General features: G+C 39.2%; 1 protein-coding gene across 2 annotated transcripts; it reads right to left on the bottom strand.

The window, feature by feature from the left end:
• Positions 1-645: 645 nt before the first annotated feature.
• Positions 646-26,293, bottom strand: npdc1a (neural proliferation, differentiation and control, 1a). 2 transcript variants are annotated; one of them, XM_058617165.1, is made up of 9 exons: positions 25,970-26,293; positions 12,827-12,976; positions 4,645-4,752; positions 4,272-4,490; positions 3,324-3,390; positions 2,512-2,602; positions 2,342-2,427; positions 2,123-2,222; positions 646-1,408 (listed from the first exon to the last, which is right to left on the bottom strand). In XM_058617165.1, exons 1-9 carry the CDS (start codon positions 26,073-26,075, stop codon positions 1,337-1,339), a joined length of 999 nt encoding a protein of 332 aa, XP_058473148.1. In that variant the 5' UTR covers positions 26,076-26,293; the 3' UTR covers positions 646-1,336. The 2 variants fall into 2 exon arrangements, with proteins under 2 accessions (XP_058473148.1, XP_058473147.1); XM_058617164.1 differs by having other exon boundaries at positions 2,123-2,225; positions 25,970-26,285.
• Positions 26,294-26,547: the final 254 nt, after the last annotated feature.

Here is a 26,547-nt window from a genome sequence, read left to right as displayed (position 1 = left end):
GATAAATTAATAAGACAGGAGTTTAAGCGCCGCTCCCTCCCCTGTTGAGCAACACAATCGTCTCCCACAAACAAGTCTGATGGCTTTTTGATTTTCTTCTTAACGGCCCTGCCTTTGACACCCACCTTCACAGACCCTCCACCCACACAGGTTTTCATATGAGGGCCAATAGCTGCCTTCCTTCCACTGTGCACCAGCACAAAGGGGCTTTAATGGCCCTGTGTGCCTCAATAGGGACAGGAGACTGGCCTGTCCTGTCCCCAACACACACACACACACACACACACACACAAACAGCTATTCTTGTTAAGACACTGAGCAGTGAAACCCTTATCCCTGCCCTTAACTATAACTATAACCAGTTAAATATACAGTAAAACTAGAGATGCACAATATTCCACTGTACAGAAATCTGTATTCACGATGGAAGGATATTATTCATATCTAAGTGTTGGGGGATATCTCTGTAGTGCCGACACATAAAACCAAATTTTGTTGTTTTTGTTGCTTTATTTCTAGCTTATTTTGAAAAAACACTGCACAAACCAGCTACATTTAAAAAGAAAACCTCTATGTTCCTAATTTCCTGCCATTTCAAAATACATCATGACCTAATTGCGGCAATAACGGTCATTTCCATGACGATGTGGTAAAAAGTTTTTATTTCCTTGGTGTGCATGTACAAATATCTATAAAAGGTGAACCACTTTCACTCTTTGTTGTATGTACATGTTGCAGCACAAGGTTAACTTGGTACCGGTAAGAGGAAAGACGCACGGAACAAACAAACAAGAGAGTCAACAGTCAGACTCAAAGCGTAGCCATGATTCAAACATAGTAAAACCATGCAAAAAAACATTTTCAGATAAATATTTATGTATATATATATATATATATTTATTAATTTATTTTCTATCACCTTAAAAATCTTTTTTGAGCAGCTTATATGGCAAGACATTTTAATTCAGCAACACCACCACTTACATTTTCAATGCGTTGCGCGGGGTTGCGGTTTTTTAAAACGTAGGAAAGTTTCGTAGGACGCCGATTTAAATGTGTATATTCCGGTTATCCACAGAGATCAAGGTAAGAAGGTACATGAGGAGGAAAACAGGACGACTCTGGAAAGCAGAACTAAAAAGATGGGAATGCCTCCCAAAGACAGGAATTAAAAAGAAATCCTTCATAATGTGTCTTTGTAGTATTTAAAGACAAACAAAAAAAAAATCTACACAAGACAAGAATCAATTTAAAAAGCCCTTCCTCTGCCTCGATGAAGTGGTGTCTTATGTCTGCACAAGTTTGTTTAGTTAGATGTGATGTGTCTAAACAGCGTTCACTTGTGGTTCCCCTGATATTGTAAAGTTGAGTCATCAAACAGAGGGTTCTTCACTTCCATCTCTCCAGTCTGTCAAGAAGGGAAAATAGATGATCAGGCTCATAGCAAGAAGTTAGTTTTAAATATGCAGGCTTTTGTGTGTGTGTGTGTGTGTGTGTGTGTGTGTGTTTCGGCGTGTTTCCACTGGCTCGGCTCGACTCGCCTCTGCACGGCACGGTTTCCACTAACAATAGTACCTGTTACCTGGTCCTTTTTTAAGTCCCTGCTCTGCTGAGGTTCCATGCGAGCTGAGGCGATACAATGCGTGACGGCACCAGACCAGACCAGACCAGACCGACCCAAGAATCGAGACAAACAATGCCGAACTGTAGCTCGGTTAAAACGACTTAACAATCCTAAAATGTGGGTTAAATCTCCAACAATGACCAGGGAATTGTCTAAAATCTCAATATTTAAAAGAGGAGTCTGGTGTATTTAGCGTCAGCTTATCGCTAATCGCGACCCTACCGCTGTATTTCAGTCAAGTGACTGTGTGTCATTAAATATTTTTTAATGAACAGATTCCAATGATTCAGTTACACTGAAAACAACTGCTTTACAAGTCACTAGTCACTCGTCTGTGTGTGTGTGTGTCGCGTGTAAATGAAGTTACCGCAGTTTCCTGCAGCTGTGCAGTGGTGAGTAGGTAGTTTGTGCAGTGGAAAACCAACCTAAACCATGCCGAGGCGAGGCGAGGCGAGGCGAGCTGGGACCATAGGTGGAAAAGGGGCTTTTGATACTCACTGGTGCAAGTCCAGGACACTCATACACTGTGAAGTCTCCACCAACTTCTTCCTCATCTGAGGTGACCTCGCTGTCGCCGGATTTCTGCTCAGGTTTGTGACTGCTGAGGCAGAAAAAGGACAAAAAAAGGAAGACACCTGAGGTACTGCACTGATGAGGCCACAAAATGTGGTCAATGTGAAAGAGGAAGTGGCGAACGTCAAAAACAACAAGACATACTTTCCCATGGAGAGCATCTGTTGCTTCTGATGTTGATAGTGATACATTTGAGCGTTTTGGGCCAGGGTCTTATCTCCCGTCTCAGGCTGGAACACATGAAGGCAGGTGGGAAAGCTGAAGTCATACATACTTGTGGAACAACAAAGCGATGTCGGAGCGGTGTTGCTTACCGATGGACCGTTGCCTGCAGCAGCCGGCATGCCCGACCGACTGAAAGCAGGGTAGTCCACCTTCTGAGCCAGGTGTGAGTCCTTCTGCAACCTGTGGGGGGCATCATGAATCTGAGTTTGGGCTGATCCTTCTTTCTGTTTTTTTGTTTTTATAAACTCTTTGATTTCAGGAGTTAAGTGTATAGATCAGGGAGGAGCAAATAAATGTGGTCGAGGGCCAGTTTTGTTTGTAAGTATTAGGTATTAGGTAGTATATTAGGGCCAAAACATCTTATCTGCATCAGACAAAGTGCCTTAAAGTGTCTTACCACAACAACGTGGACGTTCTCTTTAATCAGCAGCGCGTTACAAAGATCAATACGTGTGAAATACATACTCGTACTGCTGATATTTATCGTGCATCATTTCAATTTTAAGAATTACTGCTTCTTCTTTGAGCCTGAATATATGCAAGTAGTTATTTTACGGACATTTCCTCCCCAAACCTGGCTGTCTCCATGACGACAGCAGTGTTTTTATTCGTATTCTTCAAACCAAACATTTAATTTAGGTTAACTGTCAATTCTTTCAGAATAAAAGCTCTGAACACAAATGTTTTTGGTGAAGACAAGCAAATAATTTAAATCACCTGATACAGATGATGCTGGCGGGCCAGACTTTTACAGATAATCAGAAATTGGGTTTTTAACATTTTATCTGAAGAGGTGGGGAAATTACAAGCTAAAAACAAGTTATAGAGGCTGTGCGAGGTGGAGACAGATCCCAGCTTATGTTGTGAAACAAGAAATGTGACCTCGTGTGTCCAGACTTACTTAACGTAACAAGCAATTGCCAGGATCACTGCCACAGTGCCCACTGCCACACACAGCGAGATTATGACTGCACATGGATACGGACGGAAGAGGGAAAAGAAAAGGAGAGAAGGTCAGGTAAATTAGGAAAAATACAGCAAATATGCAAACTGGAGCGAACATTAGAAAAGATGAGTGATGAAATCTTGCTGCGGTAAAGATTACAAAAAACAACAGGAAATGACACTACGTGTTTTAACAGGAATTGATTTACTAGATTAATTGTGTGACGCCTCTGCTCCACTACAGCGTGAAACGGTTAGTTTTAACCCTTTTCAGCTCGTTAGTATTTGGTGATTTCTGGTTTAGCATGTGGCTAGTCGTGTAGTGGCCTAAATTTCATCCAGGTTTTGTCGATGTTGTGTACCAGCTGCTTCAATCATTTCTGGGTTTAGGCCACTAAACTTGTTTCATATGGGGTATTTTATTTCATTTTACTTTACATATAGATATAGTTCTGTTTATAAGAGGCATGGATTTATTTTTCATATGGTATACATAAGCCCTCCTGGTGCTCTGTTGTTCTATTTTTTTGTAATATTTGGTACTTTTCTTTCCTCCGGGATTAATAAATTATTCCGTTACTGATATCTGATTATGGACCGTGGCACATGTGCAGAGCGCCCAGGGATTACAAACACAATATTGGTATCTGCAGATATTGGCTTGTTTATAAAATGTATATCTACATCTGCTGCTACAGGAGTATGAAAAATATTGTCAATTTCACCACAAAAGAGAATGAATAACCTCTGCAGTTGGGCACAGGGAAAAACTTATATATACCTTTTGGTATTGGTTATTTGTCCAAGCACTCCTGATATATCGTGCATCTCTACATGTACATGGACCAAGGTAATCACTTCCTTACTAACAGTATTAATAAAGCCTTTTTAACATCTCACTTACGGATAAAAAGTCTGTCGTTCATGGACGTTGGGTGAATTATTGGACCGCCTCGGTGATCAGCTTGGGTGGCTCTGGGCTCTGGAGCCGGCGTGTGAGGGACAGCGGACACTTTCGAGTTGTTGGGCGTTTCAGTGACCGCATGCAGCTTTTGGGACGATGCGGGAAGAGCGGGGCTTTTCTGTTCCTGTTTGGTGGAATCTTTCAGAGCGGTGACGGCACCTGAGAGTGAAAGATATAAAGTTTTAACTGAGGGAAGTAAAAAAAAAAAACACTTTCCATATAAGAAAAAGCAGACTTCCTCTTTAAAAGAGGAAGTGAATATTGCTTATGTAGATTTTTGTCTACAGAATACTCAGTCTTAGCAGTCTCTCACCAGGATGTTTGGTTTCCTTTTTGGGGGGATTCGTCTCGGTCAATGCCTGTTTTTCGAGGATAGACTGAAGGTAATCGATCTCCTCGTCCAGATCAGGGTAGAGCGACCCTTTAAAAAACAAACAAGAAACAAATTCTATGTTAATGAAACTGGCAGTGACAGTCGCTGTTAGTAGAAAGTTTGAAATGAACAAAAATGCAACAGGCAATCTAGTACAGAATGCATAAAATACTAAAACACAACAACAAAGACTAAGCTCATTTGTGCACACATGTAACATAAACACCACCAGAGCTGCACCTAACAATTATTTTCATACCGATGAATCAAGGTCTAATTCTGTCAATTATTTTCATAACAAAAATGATTTGTTATATGGAGCAAAGAAGTGAAGAATATATTCACATTTAAGAAGCAGAAACAATCGGAAATCTTGTTTAAATAATGAAAAAAGCTTCAAACCGATGAATCGATTATCAAAATAGTTAATTAATCGAGTAATTGTTTCAGCTCTAAACATCGGCAACATATTAACCAGGACAAAACAGCAATGACTGAGGTTGCCATTTCATTATAACCAATAATTATTATTATGTTTTTGCATTTTAGTGGTGTATACATTTTTAATTTATTAAACATGGCCTTTACACATACCAGAAAATAGGAAAAAGTGAACAATGTGCTGATTTATTGTAAGAATAACCACATTTTAATGAAAAATAATGATGAGAGAGAAACCGGCAGTTTTTGGTATTTTTCTTGAAAAAAAAAAAGGTGAAATGCTTTCCATTTTAATAGAAATATAAAATAATTACACTCGTGTTTTTTGAGAGAATGAGCCCTAAACCAGGAGTGGGCCTCCTTTGTGGAGGCCATCTATTCTTTAATGGACAAGGCTAACGTAGGTTCTCCCACGTGCTTGGAAAGGAAGGATTTTCAGCTGCAACATTCAACTTCACCAATAGATGTTGCTAAAATAAAAGCATATAAACTTGTCGTCTGGACTGTAAGTGATATGTGACTATCGTAACAAAAGGGACAGACAGCCATATGCTTTGGGACATGTGTACATGTCTCTTTCTTCAGGCTCTTGCCTCTGAAGTGATGGACTGGGAGTGTGCCCGCGTGTCTTGTTTGTTTGTGGACTGGTACAAAAAAAAAAGAAGAAGAAGAGTGGGGACAATACTAAAGCGTTGTTAACAGCCCTTCGGGCCAGACAGTGAGCCACATTCCTGCAGCACTGCTGTGGTCTCCACGGAGATGACTGTGTGTGATGGTGTGTGTGGCCATGGGGAGGAAGCACCGTGGGGGGGCAGGAGGAGCAATCAGCCAATCCTTTGCCTCATGGAGCCCCGAGTTGCTACTAGTTGTCACAAAAGATCCCGTAGCTCAGTGTTAATGGAGGTAATCAAAGTTGTTGTTCCCTTCTTTAAAGTTAAAAAAGTAAAAAAGTGAAGCAACAGTGTAAAAATATTTGACTGTACATCACTTTCACAACAAATGACTGTGTGCACTGTTCCCTAAATGCTGTACGTCCACAGTATATCGTTCATTCATTCATTCATCTTCTACCGCTTTATCCTCCACATGAAGGTCGCATACGTATATGTATTAATTACACCTCAGACAATAAAACACAAAACATGGTATAGTATTGCAAATGATCAGCGTTAAAGCCTGTGAAAACGTGTAAATCATTTACAGTTCCATTTTGACTTCAGCGGGCAGTGCTTTTCATAGATTAGCTCCTTTTATTTCTTTATATTTTTATTCATTAAAACATTATATTCAACTACTTACCTGCACATGCATAACATTTACATATTATAGTTACATTTATTTGTCATTGAATGTAAAGAATCACATTTCCTGCTAAGCTCATGTCTGTTGTCCTGTTTCCATTTCATGTTAAAATGTATATATTGTATTTCCTTGCTATTAATGTGTTTCTGATAATCTTGTGTCTTATTCATCGCCTCCCGATTGTTATTCTGTGTCTGAAGGAGCAAATGTTACGCATCCAATTTCCATGCACCATGTCACACACAAAGAGCTTGCCTATGTAAACTATTTAAAGAAAATAGATAATTTACAATTAAGAACATCTAAACCAATGGATTATTACAAATTATCGCCACCACCTACACAGCTTTTTAATGATTACAGTGTCACTTTCACTCCAGAAGGCCCAGCCATCTGGCTGAGCTAATGTGTATGATATGAGATGCCACTGCTTTCACTGTCTGCTTTGTTATTTTCTTACCCCCCTCCACTAATGGCCATTTAGTGCACTTCATAGCAGGTGTCTGTGGAGGCGGGATGCACCATCTGTACTTTGCAGGTGGTTGAGAGCTCCAACCGTGCCCGAGTGCCAGCCAGGAGCGCGTCTTAAAAAAAGCGGCTTTAAATTCTTAGAGGAGACTCAAGGACACATGAGAGATTTATTGCCAGTCATCATGTGAAGTGCTGGCCAATTCTAAAATCCGCAAGGAATTCAATGAAAGTGAACGAGGTGGAGGAGGACGTAGCCGTAGGCCAAGGAAAACTAGGCCGTCGCTGATAATTCAACTAAGAAAAGTGATCAATTGTGAGTACGTGTGTAGTTTGTCACACACTGACTAAGCACGCACACCTCTACGTGTGGAGGAGAGTTTTGTCACTCGCTTGATAATGACCCATAACCTCTTGAGAGGCACCCGGGGGGCAGTTGGTTACAACAAACAAACACTAAACATCTCAACGGCTCACACACATCTGTGCTGCTTTTCTTGTCCTACTTAAAAAACATTCACATTTCTTTGGGGGAGGAGGAGGAGGAACACACACTTTAGCCCCCCCTCACCCACTCTTTACCCACCCTTCAGCTTCAAAGACAAAAGTCAGTTTTACACATTTCAGTTTTTCAGTCCGTATCTCTTTGGGAGAATGGGAGAATTCACTGTGAAATCTGTTGATTACTATTTTTAAATCATTCATTTATCTCAAACGGCAGTGTGACAGTAGTAATGTAGACCACAGAATATGAAATTTAAGAAAAATAAACATGAATAACATCACTATGTGTTGCCTTGGAACCTTGTTTCTGTAAGTCTTTGTTATTGTTTTTGATCACACAAAAATAAAACATTTCATTGTCACCACTAAACCTACTATAGCTGTAATAAACACATGCCATGTTAAGTTTTAAGTTTCTTCCCCTGACTGAAACCGGTGTGGCTTCCGTCCAACTCACTAAAGTGTCTCCTGCTGCCCTCTAGTGGGTCATTTATCTCAAACGATGTAGTTCTCTTGACTGACTTGTCAAATAAAAAACACTAAATACACACAGAGACTCGCTGGTTTCAGATCAAACTCATTGGTGTGAAGTTTCAAAGGTCAGTGAGATAGCTAAAGGAAAGAAAACCAGAAGGTTCACAGCTAAAACCAGACTTTAATAGCTTGTCTGTTTTCATATAAAGGCAGAGGAACACATTAAAGTTAACCCAGCCTTGCTGAGGCAGTGGAGTGGTAGTGTTTGTGTTTGTGTGACTGGAGAAATGAGAACAAAGTAGTGAATATTTGGACAGGTTTCATGTTTAGACAACAGTAAAACCTTAAGAGTTCTAATTTTAAAACACAAAATACCTGTCTCAGCCAGCTGTTCCATTCTGTGCCGCCACCACTAGGTGTCACTGTGGACATTCACTTGTTTTGTATGAGCAGCTGTGTATAACTTACTGTAGTTCCTCCTCATAATAATGATGCTGTTAATTAGCAGTGCACGACATGTACATCATAATATTTATGTGGAATATAAAGTAGCTGTGAAATATAAAGCTATAGACCAAGAGAAAGACAATAGAAAATGTATTTTGTTTCATATCTTTCTACATTATATATTACAGATATTTCATATCAGTTTATTTTAAATCATAAAATAGCAATATTGATAAAAGCGTGAGTCTAAATGTAATGAAACATAAACTTATTTTTTTCCAAGAAAAATACCAAAAACTGCCAGTTTCTCTCTCATCATTATTTTTCATTAAAATAATTGTTAACCCATTCATACAATAAATCAGCACATTGTTTACTTTTTTCCTATTTTCTGGTATGTGTAAAAGGCCATGTTTATAACAATCAAAAATGTATACACCACTAAAAGACAAAAACAGACTTTTCTTTTTTAATATTTAGAATAATTATTGGTTATAATGAAACTAAAGCAAATAAAATAATAAAAAAAGATATAAATAAAAAGGATAAACCTGTCAATGCACTACTGGGGTTTTAAAAGCTACTCTGAATAAAAACATGAATAAATAAATAAATTAATTAATAAATGCAAGTGAAGCTGTGTCTGTTACACAGACAAAATCTAGATATTAAAAAGTCTGAAAGTGAACAGAAAAGTGTAGAAATACGCACTAGACCCCAAAAACAAACACCAAAAGCCTCTTAAACCATCGACACAAGAACCAGGTCAAAGAGTCCAGAGAGTCTGTGTACAGTGAAGAGCTCAAAGCAAATCCCAGCCTCAGACGGAGAGAAAGGCTTTAGCCCTCCAGACAGTACGCCTGATAATTCAGAAAGGAAGGAACACGATAAGCGCTGCTGCTGTTACATCAAATCTGCAAAGACTTGGCTTTAATTTACATGGTCATTTGTATGAAATGACTTCTGTGGGGATGTGATTGTGAACCTATCATACAGCATTACTCCAGGAGAGGAAATTGATATTTTTTTTATTATTATTCATTCTGCTATGCCTGACTTCCTTGGAATTTAAGAGATTCATTCAAATAAAGCTTCTTTTTTTTTTTTTTACCCGATTCTGAATCTTCACTGTTTACCATTGAAACCTTTAATTGGATTATTCTAAATCAGAACTCTGCGTCATGTCTTTGCCTAAATGTGTGTATTTATCCATTTTGGGGGCATCTTATGTTATGCTTTAAAAACTGTATACCCATTACATAAGCCCATCAGCCCCAACACGACTCTCTCTCTCTCTCTCTTTTTCAATATTTAGATCTTGTGTTGCCCAGCGACACTCCTGCCCTGCACTCAGGAAGGGATTTGTTTTATATCAAGACAGACACCGGCAACGGCAACATCGCGCTTGTAAAATGAGACGCTTGGAGTTTGACTGAAAACACACAGTTTCTGTGCGCCCACCAAAAGTTTCAGAGGTCGTTCCAGAACCTCAGAACCAGAACAGCTCTGATCATTTTGCTTGACAGCTCTCCGTTATGAGATGAAGGATGCAGCATAGAAATAATGTTACATCATTTCTATTCACAAAGAACAAACAAGGGGCAGAATAATAACACGCATACTGTGGCTTGAAATGCTACATCCATGATGTAACCCCCAATAATGTGCATACAGCCCTCACACTTTAAACTGCATTGGACATTATTAATGCATGAGAACATCTGAAGTTCAGGTTGATGACCGTTAAAGTATAAATAGACAGGTGTGGTTAAAATGATTTTGTCCCATAGCAAAAGACGGTCCCGGTGAGTAACATGGAAACAGGTCAGTCTTTGGCAAATTGACAAATTGAAATGTTTGCCAAGACAACAAGCCACTCAGCGTGTGTGAATGCTACTTCTGGAGCGAGAACACAGCTTTGAGGCATACTGTATGTTTACCGACGGCAGCGCACGCCTCCTTGTTAAATACAAGCAGGCCCTACTTGCAATAAAAAGTGCTCACTCATTCCACACACTCATCCTCTCTCGGCTGAGTGTATGTACTCCTGAATTCCTCCCCGTTACTGAGAGAGAGAGAGAGGAAATTAGAAAGAGAGGAGCATCGATTTAGTTTCAAGCAGAATATGTGGTGGACCAGCAGTGACTGCAGCCATGAATATTGAAGATAAGAATCATGACATTATTAAAGACCTTGTGGCAAAGCAAATGCAGAGTTCCTCCGACAGTAGTGGCTGAGAAAAGAAACACAACCGTGAAACTAGTTACGACTGCGGAGTAAAGACCTGACAACACAGAAGTCTCTCCAGTCTTCTGCTCAGGACAACTTGTCTACTCCTCAGTCAGAGACATGTCTTGCCACATAACACGACTCAAATTTGTTTTGATTTTTATGACCTCATAACAAGCTTTTTATATGTTTTTTTTAAGCAAGTCCTTGCTCTCTATGTTTTTGAATGCAAATTAAGGATGCAGGGCCGCAACTAATAATTATTTTCCGAATCAATTAATCTGTTGAATATTTTCTTCATTAAATCGGGTCCTTGTTTGTTCTGTAAAATGTCAGAAAATGTTGACAAATGTGGATCAGTGTTTACCAAATCTGGAAATTATGGAAGTTGTCAAACGTCTTGTGTTGTTCACAAACCATAATGATTCAGTTATAACGATTTCTTTGTTATATGGAGCAAAGAAACTGGAAGATATTCACATTTAAGAAGCTGAAAAATCCTGGTTTACCTGGTTTTATAGAAAAAAAACAAAACAAAAAAAAAGTGATTAATCAATTATCAAAATAGTTGACAACTACTTTAGTCAAGTAATCAAATAATAATCGAATAATTAAATAATTGTTTGCATTGGCAAATGCAGAAGAACTGTAAGTGTTGTTGAAAAAGGGGTCCTCCAGATTAGATTTAGCTAATTCTTACACACTAGACCTTCAAATAATGGTCCAGACTCGTCTGAACTATGTTGAGAAGTTGAATTTGAAGAGCTGGTTATTGATTTTTTCTAAGGAAAACTGAGCAATCTGGCACGATTTAACAAGGATACTCACATTTTAGCCAATCGGACATTTTATCGTAAAAACATGGCCACATTATTTCCTCTGGAGTGACACCAGGGTGATTTCAGAGTCTTAATTTGCAAAGAGAACACGACAACATGGAGACTGAAATAGGCATAATTTCATCATTTCTGTCAGGGGGTTTATGTAACCACTATAGGGAGCTTAGCAGAGAGGCTCATCTGAACACACACATCGTATGTTAAGCAGTGTTGTCACCATCATTCCCACACATTTACTCACAGTGCATCACTTTTTAAATCAAGGTTGATTCCAGGGTTCCCACACCTTAGTTGACATGAAATTCAAGGGACTTTCCGGGGGCATTTTCCTCTCAAATTCAAGGACTGAATGTGCTGAAACAGCTTAAGGTGGGAGGGCAACTTAAGCAGCGTCCACTTTTATTGATTTGCCACACGCTCTGCATCTGCGATGCCATGCCACCATAATCAGAAACCTAAGATTTGTTTTTTTGCAGCTTGGCTCTCTCTCGTTGAATAGCCTTAGAGTCAGTGATGGAGATGAAGGGCAACAGCGAGAGAGTGCGGGACAGAGGGGGAGAGAGAGATGCATGTCATCTAAGTGATTAAAGCTGGCGGTGTGTGTGTGTGTGTGTGTGTGTGTGTGTGTGTGTGTGTGTGTGTGTGGGGACTAGATTAAAAAGCACTGAGGATCAGTCTGCACCATGCCTGTCGCAGATATGGAGAGCTGAGCAGAAAAGAAAGATATACTCATGAGATACTGACAGGGAAAGGAAATGAAGACATGGAGTAAAAAAGGAGGAGGAGACAGAGGGAAAAGGAAAGCACAGAAGAACAGAAGGGTGGAGGAGAGATGTGAGCAACAGGATACAGAGACGGCGTGTGCTGTGTGTACAAACTTTTAAACAAGTGTACATTAAAATGTATACAAGAGACAGAATGAAGAACGCCACGGTGACAGAGGCAAGAAAATAAAAGTTATCATACAACGAACAGTCATTCAACCAACATATATACATATAAAAAAAAGACACCTACGATGAGTTATACAAAAAAATATAATTTATCTATAATGAATACATCCATTCAAGGTCTCCTGTTTTTCACTGTAGGATTAATATATGTTACTCTGTAGGGTAATGGACACCCTTACATTTTTGAATGAGATAAGATTATCTTATGATTATTATGGGTGTGTAGTTTTGCATTTTGCAGAGGGAAGCATTAAACACAAAGAGAAATGTGTACAGTTTCCTTTCTGGTATGTGAAGGCCACCGTAGTTCCCCGATGTGCTCGGGAAAGTGAGGGATTGAGCAGAGGAGTCCTCCGTTTGTAACAATCTTGAGTCTCACCAGTCGATGTCACTAATTCTTACACACTGGATCTGTACATTAGCAGTGTGTATCAAAGAGTATGTCATCTTTTTTCCCCCACATACCACGCTGCTGGTGCTTTCTCCTCTTCACACAACGTCCTTCCTCATTCTCCTGCAACGGGTCGAGACAGGGGCCACAGTGGGAGGAGCCAGACTGACAGAAGTGGCGTCCCTCTCTGGCACAGTCGATTTGGTGAGGACATTTTGGGGAAGCTGAGTGGGGGAGAAAGAGTGTCATCATTAGTATCCCAACCACACTGCAGTGATGGATGTTTGATGGAACGATAAAATACCAAAAATGAAAATAATAAAAAGAAAGAAATGATGAAATAATAATAATAAAAAACAATAATAATAAGAAGATGATGAAGAAGAACAAGTTTTATTTAAACAGATCTCCAGGGTCTCAATGAGATTGTCTGTATAAATAACAGTTAATCAGTAAAAAGTAAGGTTTACTTATATAGCACTTTTCAAAAACAGTTGCAAAGTGCTGTCGTAAGCCTGAGTGAAATGGCTGTAAATGTTATTAACAATTGCTACTTTTTCTCCTTGGCGTTTAATATCAGGTTGATTTGGACTCCTGTTGCATATCGTTTAAATTTTTATGTTGTTTTTATGTTTTCTACTTAAGTTTTATCGAGGTCATTCTGTAAAATGTGCTCTATAAATTCAAGTGGGGGTTGAGTGTCCATAATGGATTAGGGCTTTGCTCTCGAGTGGAAGTTTCATAAATATGAGGCAAAACGTTTATGTGTTTTGTCTCAAAGTGTGTTTGCATAATTCATAAACATTATATCAATATACACTGAATGTTAATTATATTGATGAAACTTATATCGCAATATGAATTTGTGTTAGTGAATTATTGATCTGATTAGCCTGTTGCTGTCAAAGTATAAACACAAAGCAGAGGGAAATGAGTAAATAACAAAGGCAATAAAAATCACTGAAAAGCCATTTGATAAAGTGTCAGAATAGCTGTGGGAACAACCAGTAAGGAGGCATCTGAGGATCTCAGGGAGTGGCAAGAGATATATGGCAATAAACATTGTGTTAAATCACATGGGAAAATGTCATGCAGGCCCTTAAGGGGCACCAATACAATCTAAAAATCAATTCTGAAAGTGACAGGTAACCAGTGTACAGTATGGGAGCCAAAATGGCTGTGATGTGGTCCCATTTCCTGGTCTTCATCAATAATCTGGTGACAGCATTCTAGACAAAAATAAGTTGTAGTCTACCAATACAAGATGCACTAACTTCTTAAAAAATAATAATGTTTGCCTTAAAACAACTTTTAAATGTCATTTACATTCTAACCAAAGTCAAATGAGTTCAAACGATCAGCTCCACACGACTCTTTCCGTGTTTATAAGTATAGCCGTGTTTAGATCTCGTGTTGCCTGGCAGCATTCTCAAGCTGCACACAGGAAGAGATTAGTTTAGTGGCAACAGTGTGTTTGTAAAATGCATCGGCTTCAAACAGGTTGAAGTACGACTGAAACAAAGATCCAGCGTAAGTTTCAGAGGTGAATTTTGATGCTAACACTCTTTTGTGGGATTGGGTGCTTTGCCCGGCCCTTGGATTTGAACCGTTACAAGTCCATGGGCTGCTCCCATTTTCAGATGAAGTCGCAGCATGTGAATAATGTTGCATCGTTTCTGTTCATGAAGACCAAACAGAAGCAGAATAACAACATCAACAACAATGGAAATCAACAAAGGTTGCACACTTTTTCTAGCATGTTTTAGGTTCATCTTCTGTTGTCACCTTATCAGACCTTCCGCATAGGTAACATTGTCACGTAGGACAAATATTTGCACAGAAAAAAAAGGGTACATTCTGAGCAATTTTTTGCATTTTACAATGTGGCGAACTCCACCTCTATGTCAATACAGGCCGGGGTTAAACCATAGTAATGATCTACAGGTGCTCCCACACTGATGTACATCTAACCGGCTTAGATAATCTCTTCATCTGATTACTGCCAGTGTAACAGAAATGTGGAGCCCAGACACTGTATGAAGACACACAGACACACAGAAAAAGGCAGAAGTGGGTCACATGCTCACAGTAGGCTCATTAAGTAGCAGAGAGCAGATACGGAGACGCTAACAAAGCAGCTAATGAGCCGGGAGGTGCAGCAGAGTGGGCCAAGTAAAGGTGAACAGCACAGTGGGTGATGATAAGAAGACGGAGGGAAGTAGAATTTTGTGGGATAATCCAACCCACTTTATTTATTCAGCACATACAAAAACACAAGGTTGTCAAGGTGGCGTACACAGAAATAGACAGACAAATAGATAGATAAATAGACGTTATAAATAAAGTAAACAGTAGGCTTTCTTTCTCACACACTTCCATTCTGTATTTATGGAGCACCTTTCCAGTTATGTAGACCGTGCAATGACACAGAACTTGCATTCAAACAATTTGTTGCAAATAAAATGGTGGCGGTTATTTTAATTAGAAAACAAATGAAATATAAATGAATTCATCACGGGCACACTTTGGGTTGCCAACCGTTCCATAAAATTAGGATTTATTACGTATTTGAAAGATAAAATACGCGGTCCGTATTGAACATATAAGGGAACGCACTTTGTTCCTTATTTTTGATAATCAAGATTAGTCCACTAATGAAGATTTGTATGAGGGAAAAATAAAAGCTCCCAGGCCATCTCAATCTGTCTGTCATTCATTACTATCCTACAAAAAATGGTCCTCCAATTTAATGTGAGCTTTTGTAACGTGACAACGGAGACGTGGCAAAAAAAAGAAAATAATAAAATGATTATATTGATTTTTTGGATAGAAATGTACGTACATACAAATACAGCTCAATCACAGTTATAAGCATAGAACCGAGGTGAAATGAAACGGAAGCCAGAGACACTTTGAGTGCATTCAACATCCTGGCCTCGAATCTACAATGTGTAGGTGGAAACTACAAGATGGGAGTCTGATGCCAACATTACTCCCCAACTGTAACTATAATAACCATAATAACAATAATCCATATCCCTAACATGGAAAATCTTCAATAGCTGCCAATAAGCATCTCTCTCTACATGCCACACACTGGACCTTTAAAATCACAAGCGATAAAATAGGACACATCATTTCCACAAACACACGCAAGAAGGACACACCGCTTTGATAAACATCTAAATAAGACCACACCGAGAAGAGCACACATGGGCGTCCACATCGGCTTAAGGCACCGACGCCTCTGGAGGCGAGCTGCTTGTGCGGTGACGCTCATGTAATCTGAGAAGCTTTGTTTGTCTTTTCTGTTTGAGTCAAGGACACGGAGACGGGAGGAAGAGAGGTTGTCAGGTCGGTGACGAGGAGTCATGAGATTAGGGCTGAACCATTCTGAATAAATATCTAATTGCTATCGTTACATGATTCACGATATGAGAGGGAAAGTGAAATGTGTGATATTGCTGTGAGAAACAAATATGATGTTTTCTTCAGTCTGTAGAATATGATGTGTATAGGCCAGGACAAGCTAAAACACTTTAATTTGTCCACACATTTTGACTTTTGAAGAAATATTGCACCTCCTGCAATTTTCAAATTACAGGAGGCCCCATTGCGAGTTCAGTAAAATCTTGATTAATTGCTCAGCCTTAGTTGCAATATACGATATTATCGTGCATCAAAACACTGAAAATAAGTTAGCTTTTTGGTAAAGTAACAATGTAACATCACTACATTTGCTATATTTTCACACTAAAAGGTAACCGCTACGTTTTAGGGACATTAATAACATAACTTTGTAGCATGCTTTAGTTCTCCTGTATGGATATTTTTTTCTGAAAGTTTACAAATGAAACCAAATAAAAGTCAATAAAAGCATATTTTTCAGTTAGCATGAAGTATATCGCTGAGGATATTCATGCCACAATACATACATATTATTCCACACCAAATTAAAATACATAATAAAAAAACAACAAGACGAATATGAAGAGCTTAAAATCAAGGCAACCTTTAAGGCTGTAGACTTTTTCTAAAACATGGCGCCTAATCATGTCTGCTGCCCTTTATAAAAACCTTTAAACCTTCTCTTCCATCTTCATAGACTTCATTTTCCTGTCTATTCTTGCTCGTTCTACTCTCGTCAGACCGTTGGGATTTTTCAGTCAGCTGCAACTGACTGCTCTCGTCACAGATCAAACAAATTAACTTCCACTCCTTGACTTAATCGGGTTGTGAGGTTCAGCCGGTTTAGCAACATAGTGAAGCCTGTGATATTGATCAGTGGAAAAACAGCTTTGCAGTAAAATTCAAATATCAAATACAGGATGATGTAAACATCCATATCTCAAGGATGGTGAAGTTGGATAGTGATCATTATAACCGTTATATCTGAGTCGCATCAGGATGATAATTTCTTTTTGAACTCGTTCTAATTTCAGTGTGAAAGAGGCTGAAGGAGTCAAACAAATCAATGTGAAGTTGCCATTGGAGGCGGCCTTGCAAACAAGCGGCAGAGTGGAAGATGGAGACAGAGGACAATTAAAAAAGAGAAAAAAAAGGTCTTTAGTATCAGTGAAGGCGGTAGAAGTGTGTGGAAAAAAACAACATTATGCAACTTCGTTATAGTCCTTGGAACGGGTGAAAAGATGACTTTCCTAACCATCTGCTGCTGACAGGCTGTGTAGTCGACAGCAGCCCTGCCAGCAAGATCTGAGAGGCAAACAGAAGCAATTTCACACAGCCTGGTACACACCTACACTCTGCAAGCAAATGCACACTTTCATGCCCCGTTCACTTGTGCTTCTTCAAGCTGTTCCTCAGATGCAACGCAACAAATGTCACCCAGGCTGTAATTGTATTAGCATGTGTGTGTATACTTGTATTTGTTACCTCTTTATGACCTTTTCTGGCATAAACACAGTACGTTTACGTGCACAGTTTAATCAAGCTAAGGCTGTAGTCCGACTAAGACAGGCAATCGGACTATACAAAAATAGATGTATTGGCTGTGTATGTCTGATTTTGCATCTGTAGGTGGCACTGTATCTCTCTATAAGCTAGTATGTATTTTAATTAGTTTCTTGCTGACCTTTATGTCGCAGAAAACCACTGTATTATTTCCGAAACCAGTACTGCAGTTTTGTGTCCTGCTTCCGGGTCAAAGACCGGAAGGAAATTTTGGCGCATGCACAGAACACCAAGTCCGACTCCTGTCCGACTATGCGTATAAATGCATGAGTAATCGGACTATGAATTGCATTATACATGTATGTCTGACTAAGACATGCGCTATTTTAGTCAGACTAATGTTTACATGACCAAATTATTGTCTTAGTCTGACTAAAATCTGACTTTTAACATGCATGTAAACACACTGACCTTGACAGGTCCAGTAGTCCTCATGGAGACCAAAACCTGGTCCTAATGAGGAAGAACCTAATTTCTGAGGAACTGGCTAAGGTTTGAATTGTAGTTAGGTTTAGGTTTGGGTTAGACATTAACTGGCTATGGTTAAGGTCAATGATAACTCTTTGTTTAGGCTGTCTAAATGAAGTCACTGCAGTGTCCTTAGAAAAGCAGCTGCACAAACCTGTGTGTGTATCTGTGGCAGAGAGAATTAGAGAGGGAGCAGGAAATGGTTGTGCCAGGAGGGCCATGTCCTCTATTGTGTGCATTTCCTGACCCACTGATAGCAGGCAGGAAGTTAGCCAAACACTTCAAATCAAGTGGAAACATTAAAGAGCTGTGCAGAGCTGAGAGCTCTTACTCACTAATACATAACCAATATTCAGTGCGTGTATTTGCATTTAGGTGGCTTTTTTATGTGCTTCCAGGAGGATCGTGTTTATTCACCGTGTCTCACTCTCAACTTAGATAATCAAATGAATTCCACTGGCATTGGCTGATTAACACAGCTCTTTGTTATAGTCAGACAGATGATCATTTTACTGTTTATGCAGCTTTATAATTTTTTAACCCCCTGGTTTATGTTGTCACTTACAATGTTTTGGGCCTGTAGCTGTTTTTATCATATTTTTGCATCATAGTAATTAAAGTTATGTATTATTATCAATTGAAAATCGAATGGAAATCACAGTTTGAAACACCACAATTAGTAAATCGCACAGGCTGAAATTGAATCCTTGAATTTCTGATTGTTCTATCTTCAGTGCAAATTTCAATTTCAAGACAGTGGTACACTGAACAAATTACTATGCGATTACTGTGTAATTAAATAATGTAATATTATTTGTATGCTGCATCCTTCATCTGAATACTGGCTCTGTCAACCAAAACTATCAGAGCTGACTGAGGGGACGGGCAGGTCAAGAGACATTTATCCTGTCAAACTGCTTAACAACTGAGTTTTCTGAGCAGAATAATTCACTCCTAAAACCTTTAATAGGCGCTTATTTGTGTTTTCAGTCAAACTTTAACTGCTTCCGTCTGTCTGGCTTTAAAACATAATACTGACCATGGAATGTCACCGAGCGACATGAGTTCATGAGAGCATTTCACAATGGTTGTAATGTAAGGTTTGTTTATGTTTATGTTACACACTATAGCACTAAATTATGCAGCAATTCAAATCACAATGGCAAAATCAGCAGAAAAATCGTGGATATTTCCATTTCTAATTTCTCTTCTAGTTCAATTCATGAATATAATGATTATTATAGTGCAATGTACTGTATTAGACAAACACAAAAAAATATCTGTTTCTAAAAACAACAGATACTTACATTTACAGTGATAGGGGATTTTAAACCTTTGCCCACAAGGGCAATATGTACAATATCAATATATTTCAGCTTTAAAGAAAACAATCGAGAGCAACAAAACAGTTGGATGGGATTTTTGTGACTTTAGGAGCACAAAGCACAGAGGAGAGAGAAGTAACAGGAATCACAGACAGCTACGTAAATAAAAAAAAACAACAATATTTAATGCTGTGCTATGTTTGGGTGAGTGTGTGTGTATTTAACTTTGAGACAGGAACCTACTGTTATTTAGCCTTTCTGAAGCTATTCTATACCTACATCTAGAGCTGCAACTCACCATATCTTCTGTCGAATATTGTCACCATTTATTGTGTAGTTGTTTGGTCCTAACCCTAAAAAATTTTTTTTATCTAAATTAAGTTTAGAGTTCCCTAAACCTTTACAGTGATGCTGTTCTCAAGTGCCTTTTTCTAACCCTAACCCACAAAACCAAAATTATTCAGTTTTAATGATTTCTATGTTATACGGAGCAAGGAAGCCAGAAAATATTCACATTTAAGAAGATGAACATTTTGAGAAGTTGTTTTGATTATTTAAAATAAATAAATACTGAAACGGATTAATCACTTATCAAAATAGAAAAACACGGTAAAAGTCACTTCATCCTGGTGCCAGGCCCGGTTTAATAACACCGAAAGAAAGACAGAAAAAATTACGTGTGCAATACGTACAAAACACATTTAACTGACAATTCTCAAAAAGAAAAAATCATATAAAAAGTGCCAAAGAAAGAAGGAAAATTGCTGACTCAACTCTACTGAATGACATGGCGGAAACAGCTGCAACATCAACCCAGATACTCAAATTCGCAATAATAATAATAACCTACATCAGAAAACCACACATAAATGACATGATGATTAATTCAGCGGAAACTGTCTATCTAGTCAGTTTCGCCTACGTGTAAAATATTTTTTTGCCACAGTGGGTTGAAAATAGGGCATGACATAGCACCTGACAGACAGGAAAGAAGGCAGGAAATAGACAATGTAAAATGTAAATTCAAAGAATTTCAGCCTCAGGGGAATGTACCTCTGTGGTAACATTGCATAATCGCTCACTGCCTCCGTCTTTTCTGTTGCAGTAACTTTACTTATGTCAGACAATGGATGATAATGACTGTCATAACATTCAGAGTGGAACAGAGCGACACAACCCACAGCAAACACAACAATGGCTGATCTACACTGTACAGGGCTGGGCAATGTGCCGTATAAATGCTCTTTAATCTTTTATCATCCTCTTTGTGTTTGAGTAGGATTTGGTTACAGCAATCTGTGGCGCAACACTTCATATTTTTCATATTATTCACTTGGTGACTCGTCCTTTAAAGGGTGACATTTGTAAAACGTTACAACAGCAACCTTTGGTGACTAAAACAGTGAATTCAAAACATTCATGAGAGCGGCTGCCATATTTTCCAAAAATACGGAAATACAGAGATGCACTCATACTGGATGTTACACTATGTTCATGCTTATACTGTGACTGCACCACCACCTGTTTTACTTTTTAGAAAAATTTAATTTATGTTTGTTAACTTTTGTGTGTCAGCGACAAGTGGAGAAAAGGGGGGTAGATTTTAGAAATGTCCTTGCTTAATGTTGAGAATCAACGCATGTTTGCAGGATTTTTCAGTCTTTTTAAACTGATCTACGGAATTGTTGGATTCGGCTCAGCTTGCTTGGAACCTGGTCAGAGCAGGTACTTAAAAAAAAATGGACTATCCCTAATGGAAAAGCAAGATTTTTTTAAGATGGTAGTGAGGATTTTCAGGTTTGGTTACATTTATGCTGCCATCCCATGTGTTGTACTGCTACTCGCTGTGTTATTGGACAGCATAACAGACCAAAACACCATACCAAAATGGTGTGTGGCTTGCAAATGAAAAAGAGCAAACGTGGCTGCACCTCTATCATCAGTGAAGCTACTATTTCAAATTTAACATGTTTCCTCAATCTCAAAAGACATGTCATGGTTATTTGGGGTCTTAATATAATTACGTTTCTTCCACATTTACTTGATAAAATCTCTGTCCTGGCCAAATAAAAATAAAATGAACTGGTTTACTAGCATACATTTCTCAGAATGAGCATTAAAAAGAAGTGTCATCGGTGGTTCTATTTAAATCAGGCTACGCATATGCTGTCGCTCTTGGTCAGGATGTGGCTACACGCAAGTGCAAACAACGCGCATAGAAAACAACTGACACAGTAAATTGGCTATTTTCTGATTTGCCTGCTTCCATTACAAATGGGCTCAATGACGCGGCTGGTGGTCAAGACAGAAGCACTTTTCATTCCGGCTGAAACTGCTTTCAGGACAAATGTCTGTAAGTTGATTAATGTGGCCTTCTCATTTCCAGGAGAGCTCTGCTGCCAACTGTACACTCCCTAATAAAGAAGCCGAGCGAGAGAGAGAGAGAAAGAGTGAGAGACCAGTGGTTTGTGATAGCCACCACAGCAAAGCCTGGGGAGACCACCTTTTTTCTCTCTAAACCTCCACATTGAGACAAAGCGAACCACAATGGGGCAAGTGAGCGACATCAGCACATCTTTCTTGGTCGTTGCATCATTTCAAAAAGGATGGTAATTATCACCACATAATCCTGTGGTGATTTTTCCCTTTTTCTCTCTGGTGAAACACAGGCCGCCAAAACCCCTGTCAAAGACCACACAAGCAACATCACAGCTCCATTAGAAACCAGCCTGCCTGTCAGCTGCTTCAAACTGCATTTTTCTAAATTACTTCCTGGAAGCAGAGAGTTTACATACACTACATATAGAAATATTATAAATGAACATTTCTGACACTGTTTACAGCAAGTACCAGTAAAGCAAACCCACTTTCGAGGTTTTTGGGGAAAAGTATTTCAATTCCTTTGTTATTCTAATACCTTGTTCCTCATTCCAGCCAGACTGTCACTACATATGTTTCCTGAAGTCTGCTCATTAGCCTGCTGAGATTTTTACACCAACACTTTAAAGAGGGACTTTTACAAAGTCACATTATGGGGACAGAAAGTCCCAACATTTTAATGTGTTTAAAGGGTAGTTATGTTTAAAGTTAAGGTTCGAGTGAGGGTTAGGTGAGTAGAAGTTATGGATAAGGTTTGAGCAAGTCTCCAGGAAATGAATGTAAGTCAAAGTAAATGTCCTCTGAAGTCATGGAAACGTGTGTGCGTGTGTGTTTGTCCACTGAAGTGTGCACAGGTGCCGTTCCACCTGAATATTCACTGCACTCACTGCCCGCTGCAACATACAGGATGACTCATTTTACTGCAGGGCAAAAAACGGCGAGTGAGAAACACTGAAGCCAAGAGCGTTTTTTATATACACACACACACAGAGGTCACTTTATTAGGTACATAAGAGGCCCTAATAAAGTCTCAGGAGTGGCACCCGAGTGCTCTTCCGCTGCTGTGGCTCACCATGTTGTGCTTTCAGAGATGGTTTTCTACCTTTCTCCTCTGACCTCTGGAACCAACAAGGGATTTGTGTCCCAGAAAACTGCTGCTCACTGGATAATTTCTCTTTTCGGTACTGCAACGGCTGGATGATATGAGCAAAAACATACACTGGCTTCACAAAAACTGATGAAACATGCACTAAAACTCATTCATTGAATGCTGCAGCAGTGAGCAGGATCCAGTGTCACATGACCACTAGTGGGCCTACGTGGTCCATCAATATAAATTTTGGTGCATGCACAGAACGCCTACTCCAGTCAAGAGTATACATGCAGGAGTATGAATCGCATTATCCAGGTATGCTAGTCCGAGTAAGACCAGAAAAAATAATTATTGACTAAAAATCTGACTTTTAACATGCATGTAAAGCATTAGAGCAGCAGTTTTTGTCTACATGCATTGAGTTGCTGCTATGTGATCAGCTGATTAGATGTGTGCAGTGTGTGTGAAAGAGTGACGAGTGTGACACTGAAGATATGGATCTTTAAAGTTTAATCCTGGTGGAAAAATTCATTCAGGGACTAAAAGTCCCTAAAAAACTAACAGCACTGATCCTATCGTTGGTTTGTGGAAAAACAAACTGGGCACCTAAACGTAGCAGCGCAACAGTTCTGCTGAGGCTGAACTAGATTAGTGAAAGAGACGGGAAAAGATAAACGTGCAAATAAAAAAAAACTCTGACCAGCAGATGGGATTCATGTGATGAATGGGGTTTATGGAGATTTTGGAAGATCTCCATCCCGACAATTCAGTGTTCTGTCGCTCTGCATTTACACATGACGATGTGTCCATGTTTGTTGAATCAAACACCTGACGGAAGTGCGCACTTCATGTTTGATTCTTGATAACGTGTAGATGCCTCTCATGCATTTAATGATTTCTAAAGCCGAGGCATAAATTTGACTTCAATTACACTGCGGCTTGGGCACAAATGAGCTGTGAATTCTTAAACAGGGGTGAAATAAAATGTGTTAACTCACCTCACTGAAAAAAAGAGCTCAACTTTGCCTCTTCATACGGTTGGAACAAATAGCAAAAACAGCAACAAAGAATGTTTTTTAATGATCTATAAATAACTTGAAAAAAGTTGGGTGGACATTTAATGAAAAGATATATGTAAACATTTGTTATTTTGTTTGTCTATGAGCCTGTTGAATGTGCTGCTGCATCTCTTGGCCAGGACACTCTTGTGGAAGAGGTTTTGTAACCTCAATGAGGACTTCCCAGCTAATTAAAGACCATAATAAAATAATTATTGAAAAGCTTTTTTCTGATTTCGTGTAGCTACAAAATGTTGGCTTTTCTATTAACATTAAAAAAGAAAAATTCTCCGTCAGAAACACCATCTTCTTATCTACACACGTTTCTAAGCACTTGAGAGAGGAAACTATGCTTTCATAGGTGTAATAATGATACACGAGGAGGTTAACCGCGATAAACTACCCAGAATTCTCAAATTTCCCCAAAAGACGAGGAAGACTTTACTGTACGTCGTCTTTGCCGAGGCTGTGCAAAAACTAGGTTGCACACCATTTACATTTCATTCACGGGGGACAGATTCACGCCTTGTTGACAATATCAACATCTATTATCACACAAATAAATGTGTGCGTGGAGGCTAAAGCAGTGTAGTGTCTGTGTGAGACAGCTTTCCTCTGTCTCTCTCTCTCTCGGATAAAGACTAAGGATTACAAACATGTGACAGTTCAGATGTCAGTTCTGTCGCAGCAATTCTGTTCTTTAAAGCTAGGACACCGGTTATCTGCTCTGCAAACATGCAGCAGTGACAAATTCATGTGAAAAAACCCATCACATTCACATGTGCACACACAAAAGTCCAGATTCAACTGTTACTCAAAAGGAGACTATTTTAATAAATAACTTATCTTGCAGTTATGGCTTACACACTCACCAGCCACTTTTATTAGATACACCCATTCAACTCTTTGTGAACGCAGAAACTCAATGCATATAGGTGATTAGGTGATTAAAAGAATTTTGGATGTGGTGGACGGCACCAGAAAGACTGTTTTGAGTCTGTCAGACACTGCTGATCTACTGGGATTTTCACCCACAACCATCTACATCTACCATTTACACAGAAGGGGCCAAAAACAGTAAAAATATACAGTGAGCTCAAGTTCTCATGGGCAAAAATGCTATGTTAGTCAGATGAGAAGATGACTGGACTGGTTTTAAATGATGGAAAGAGAACACTTACACAAACAGACACTTGTTTAGGGCTGCAACCATTAATGAATCAGTTTAAATGGGTTTCTTAAGAATTGAAGTTTTGGAGATTTTTCTGCTTCTTAAATGTGAATAGTTTCTGGGTTTGTTTTGCTCCATACAACAAAGAAATTATAAAAAGTGAAAAATGTTGGGGGGGTTTCAACATTTTTTGACATTTAATGGACCAAACGAGTACTCGATCAACAGAGAAAATAATCAACAGATTAATCAATTATGGCCTACAGCAGCAGTAGACCACACCTGTTGTGTTCTGTGTACCTAATAAAGTGGCCAGTGAATGTACAGATAAATACAGTTTAAATGTTGAGGGAAGAAGTATACTGCTCGACTCCCAGTAGCCACTTTTCTCATGTATAATGCCTGTTTATATTTAGAAAAACAGCAAAACAACAAAACCAAGACATATTTTGTTTTACTAATTAATAATCAAACACAATAATTATAGCTATTTCCAGTTTTGTCGGGGAAATAATGTATATTTCCACCATTACCCTTAATTTCCTTAAAAATACACTTATTTACTTTTTTACTTAACTTGTCACAACAAGCGTCTCTACAAAACAAATACAAAAAGGTCTGTGCTGTTCCCTGGGGAATAAAAAGCTGTTGCTTTTCTGGTTTTCCCACCACTTCACCCGTAGTTAAACATTGTTTTTACTTAGAAAATGGATTTAAAATACGACGTCGTGTTTCTGTGCGAGTGTATTTACCTGGGAGAGCGACGCTCACGGAGACGACGCCGAGCAGCAGCGCGGTGAGCCGCAGCAGCGAGGCCCCGCGCAGGTGTTCGCTCCGCGGGCTGGAGAGCAGCAGCATCCTCGGTGTGACGGAGGTAGTTGTTGTCAGTCCAGCATCGCTCTAGTTTGTTTTGAGTTTTTGTTTTTAGTTTATGCGAGAGCAAAGGAGCAGGGTTAAGCCGAACAGGTAGCACGGGAGGCAGCGTCCGTTCACAGGACAAACACAGTTCGTCTGAACACGGATTAGTCCGAGGTGGTGCTAAAGATAGAGGAGCTTCTGCTCCGGGCAGAGGAGGAGGGGGCGTGTCTACGTGTATATGTGTGTGTGTGCGTGTTTGATCTGGTGCCTACATGGTCCCCTCGTACATTTCCTATAAAGACAAGACAAGAAAATAATTAAATCTGCAAGCGAATAAAAAATAAAATTAAAAAAAACAAAGGAAAGGAAATTGGGACAATTATTTCAAAAATGAGGAGCCCCACTCTTCAGTCTTCACCTGTCAGATATCCTCCAAAGAGACAGAAAATGGCCAAAATTAGTAACAAACAAC

This window comes from Solea solea, chromosome 19 (assembly GCF_958295425.1).
Source record: "Solea solea chromosome 19, fSolSol10.1, whole genome shotgun sequence".
In the NCBI taxonomy this organism is placed as follows: domain Eukaryota; kingdom Metazoa; phylum Chordata; class Actinopteri; order Pleuronectiformes; family Soleidae; genus Solea; species Solea solea.
This window is presented reverse-complemented; position numbering and strand designations above follow the sequence as displayed.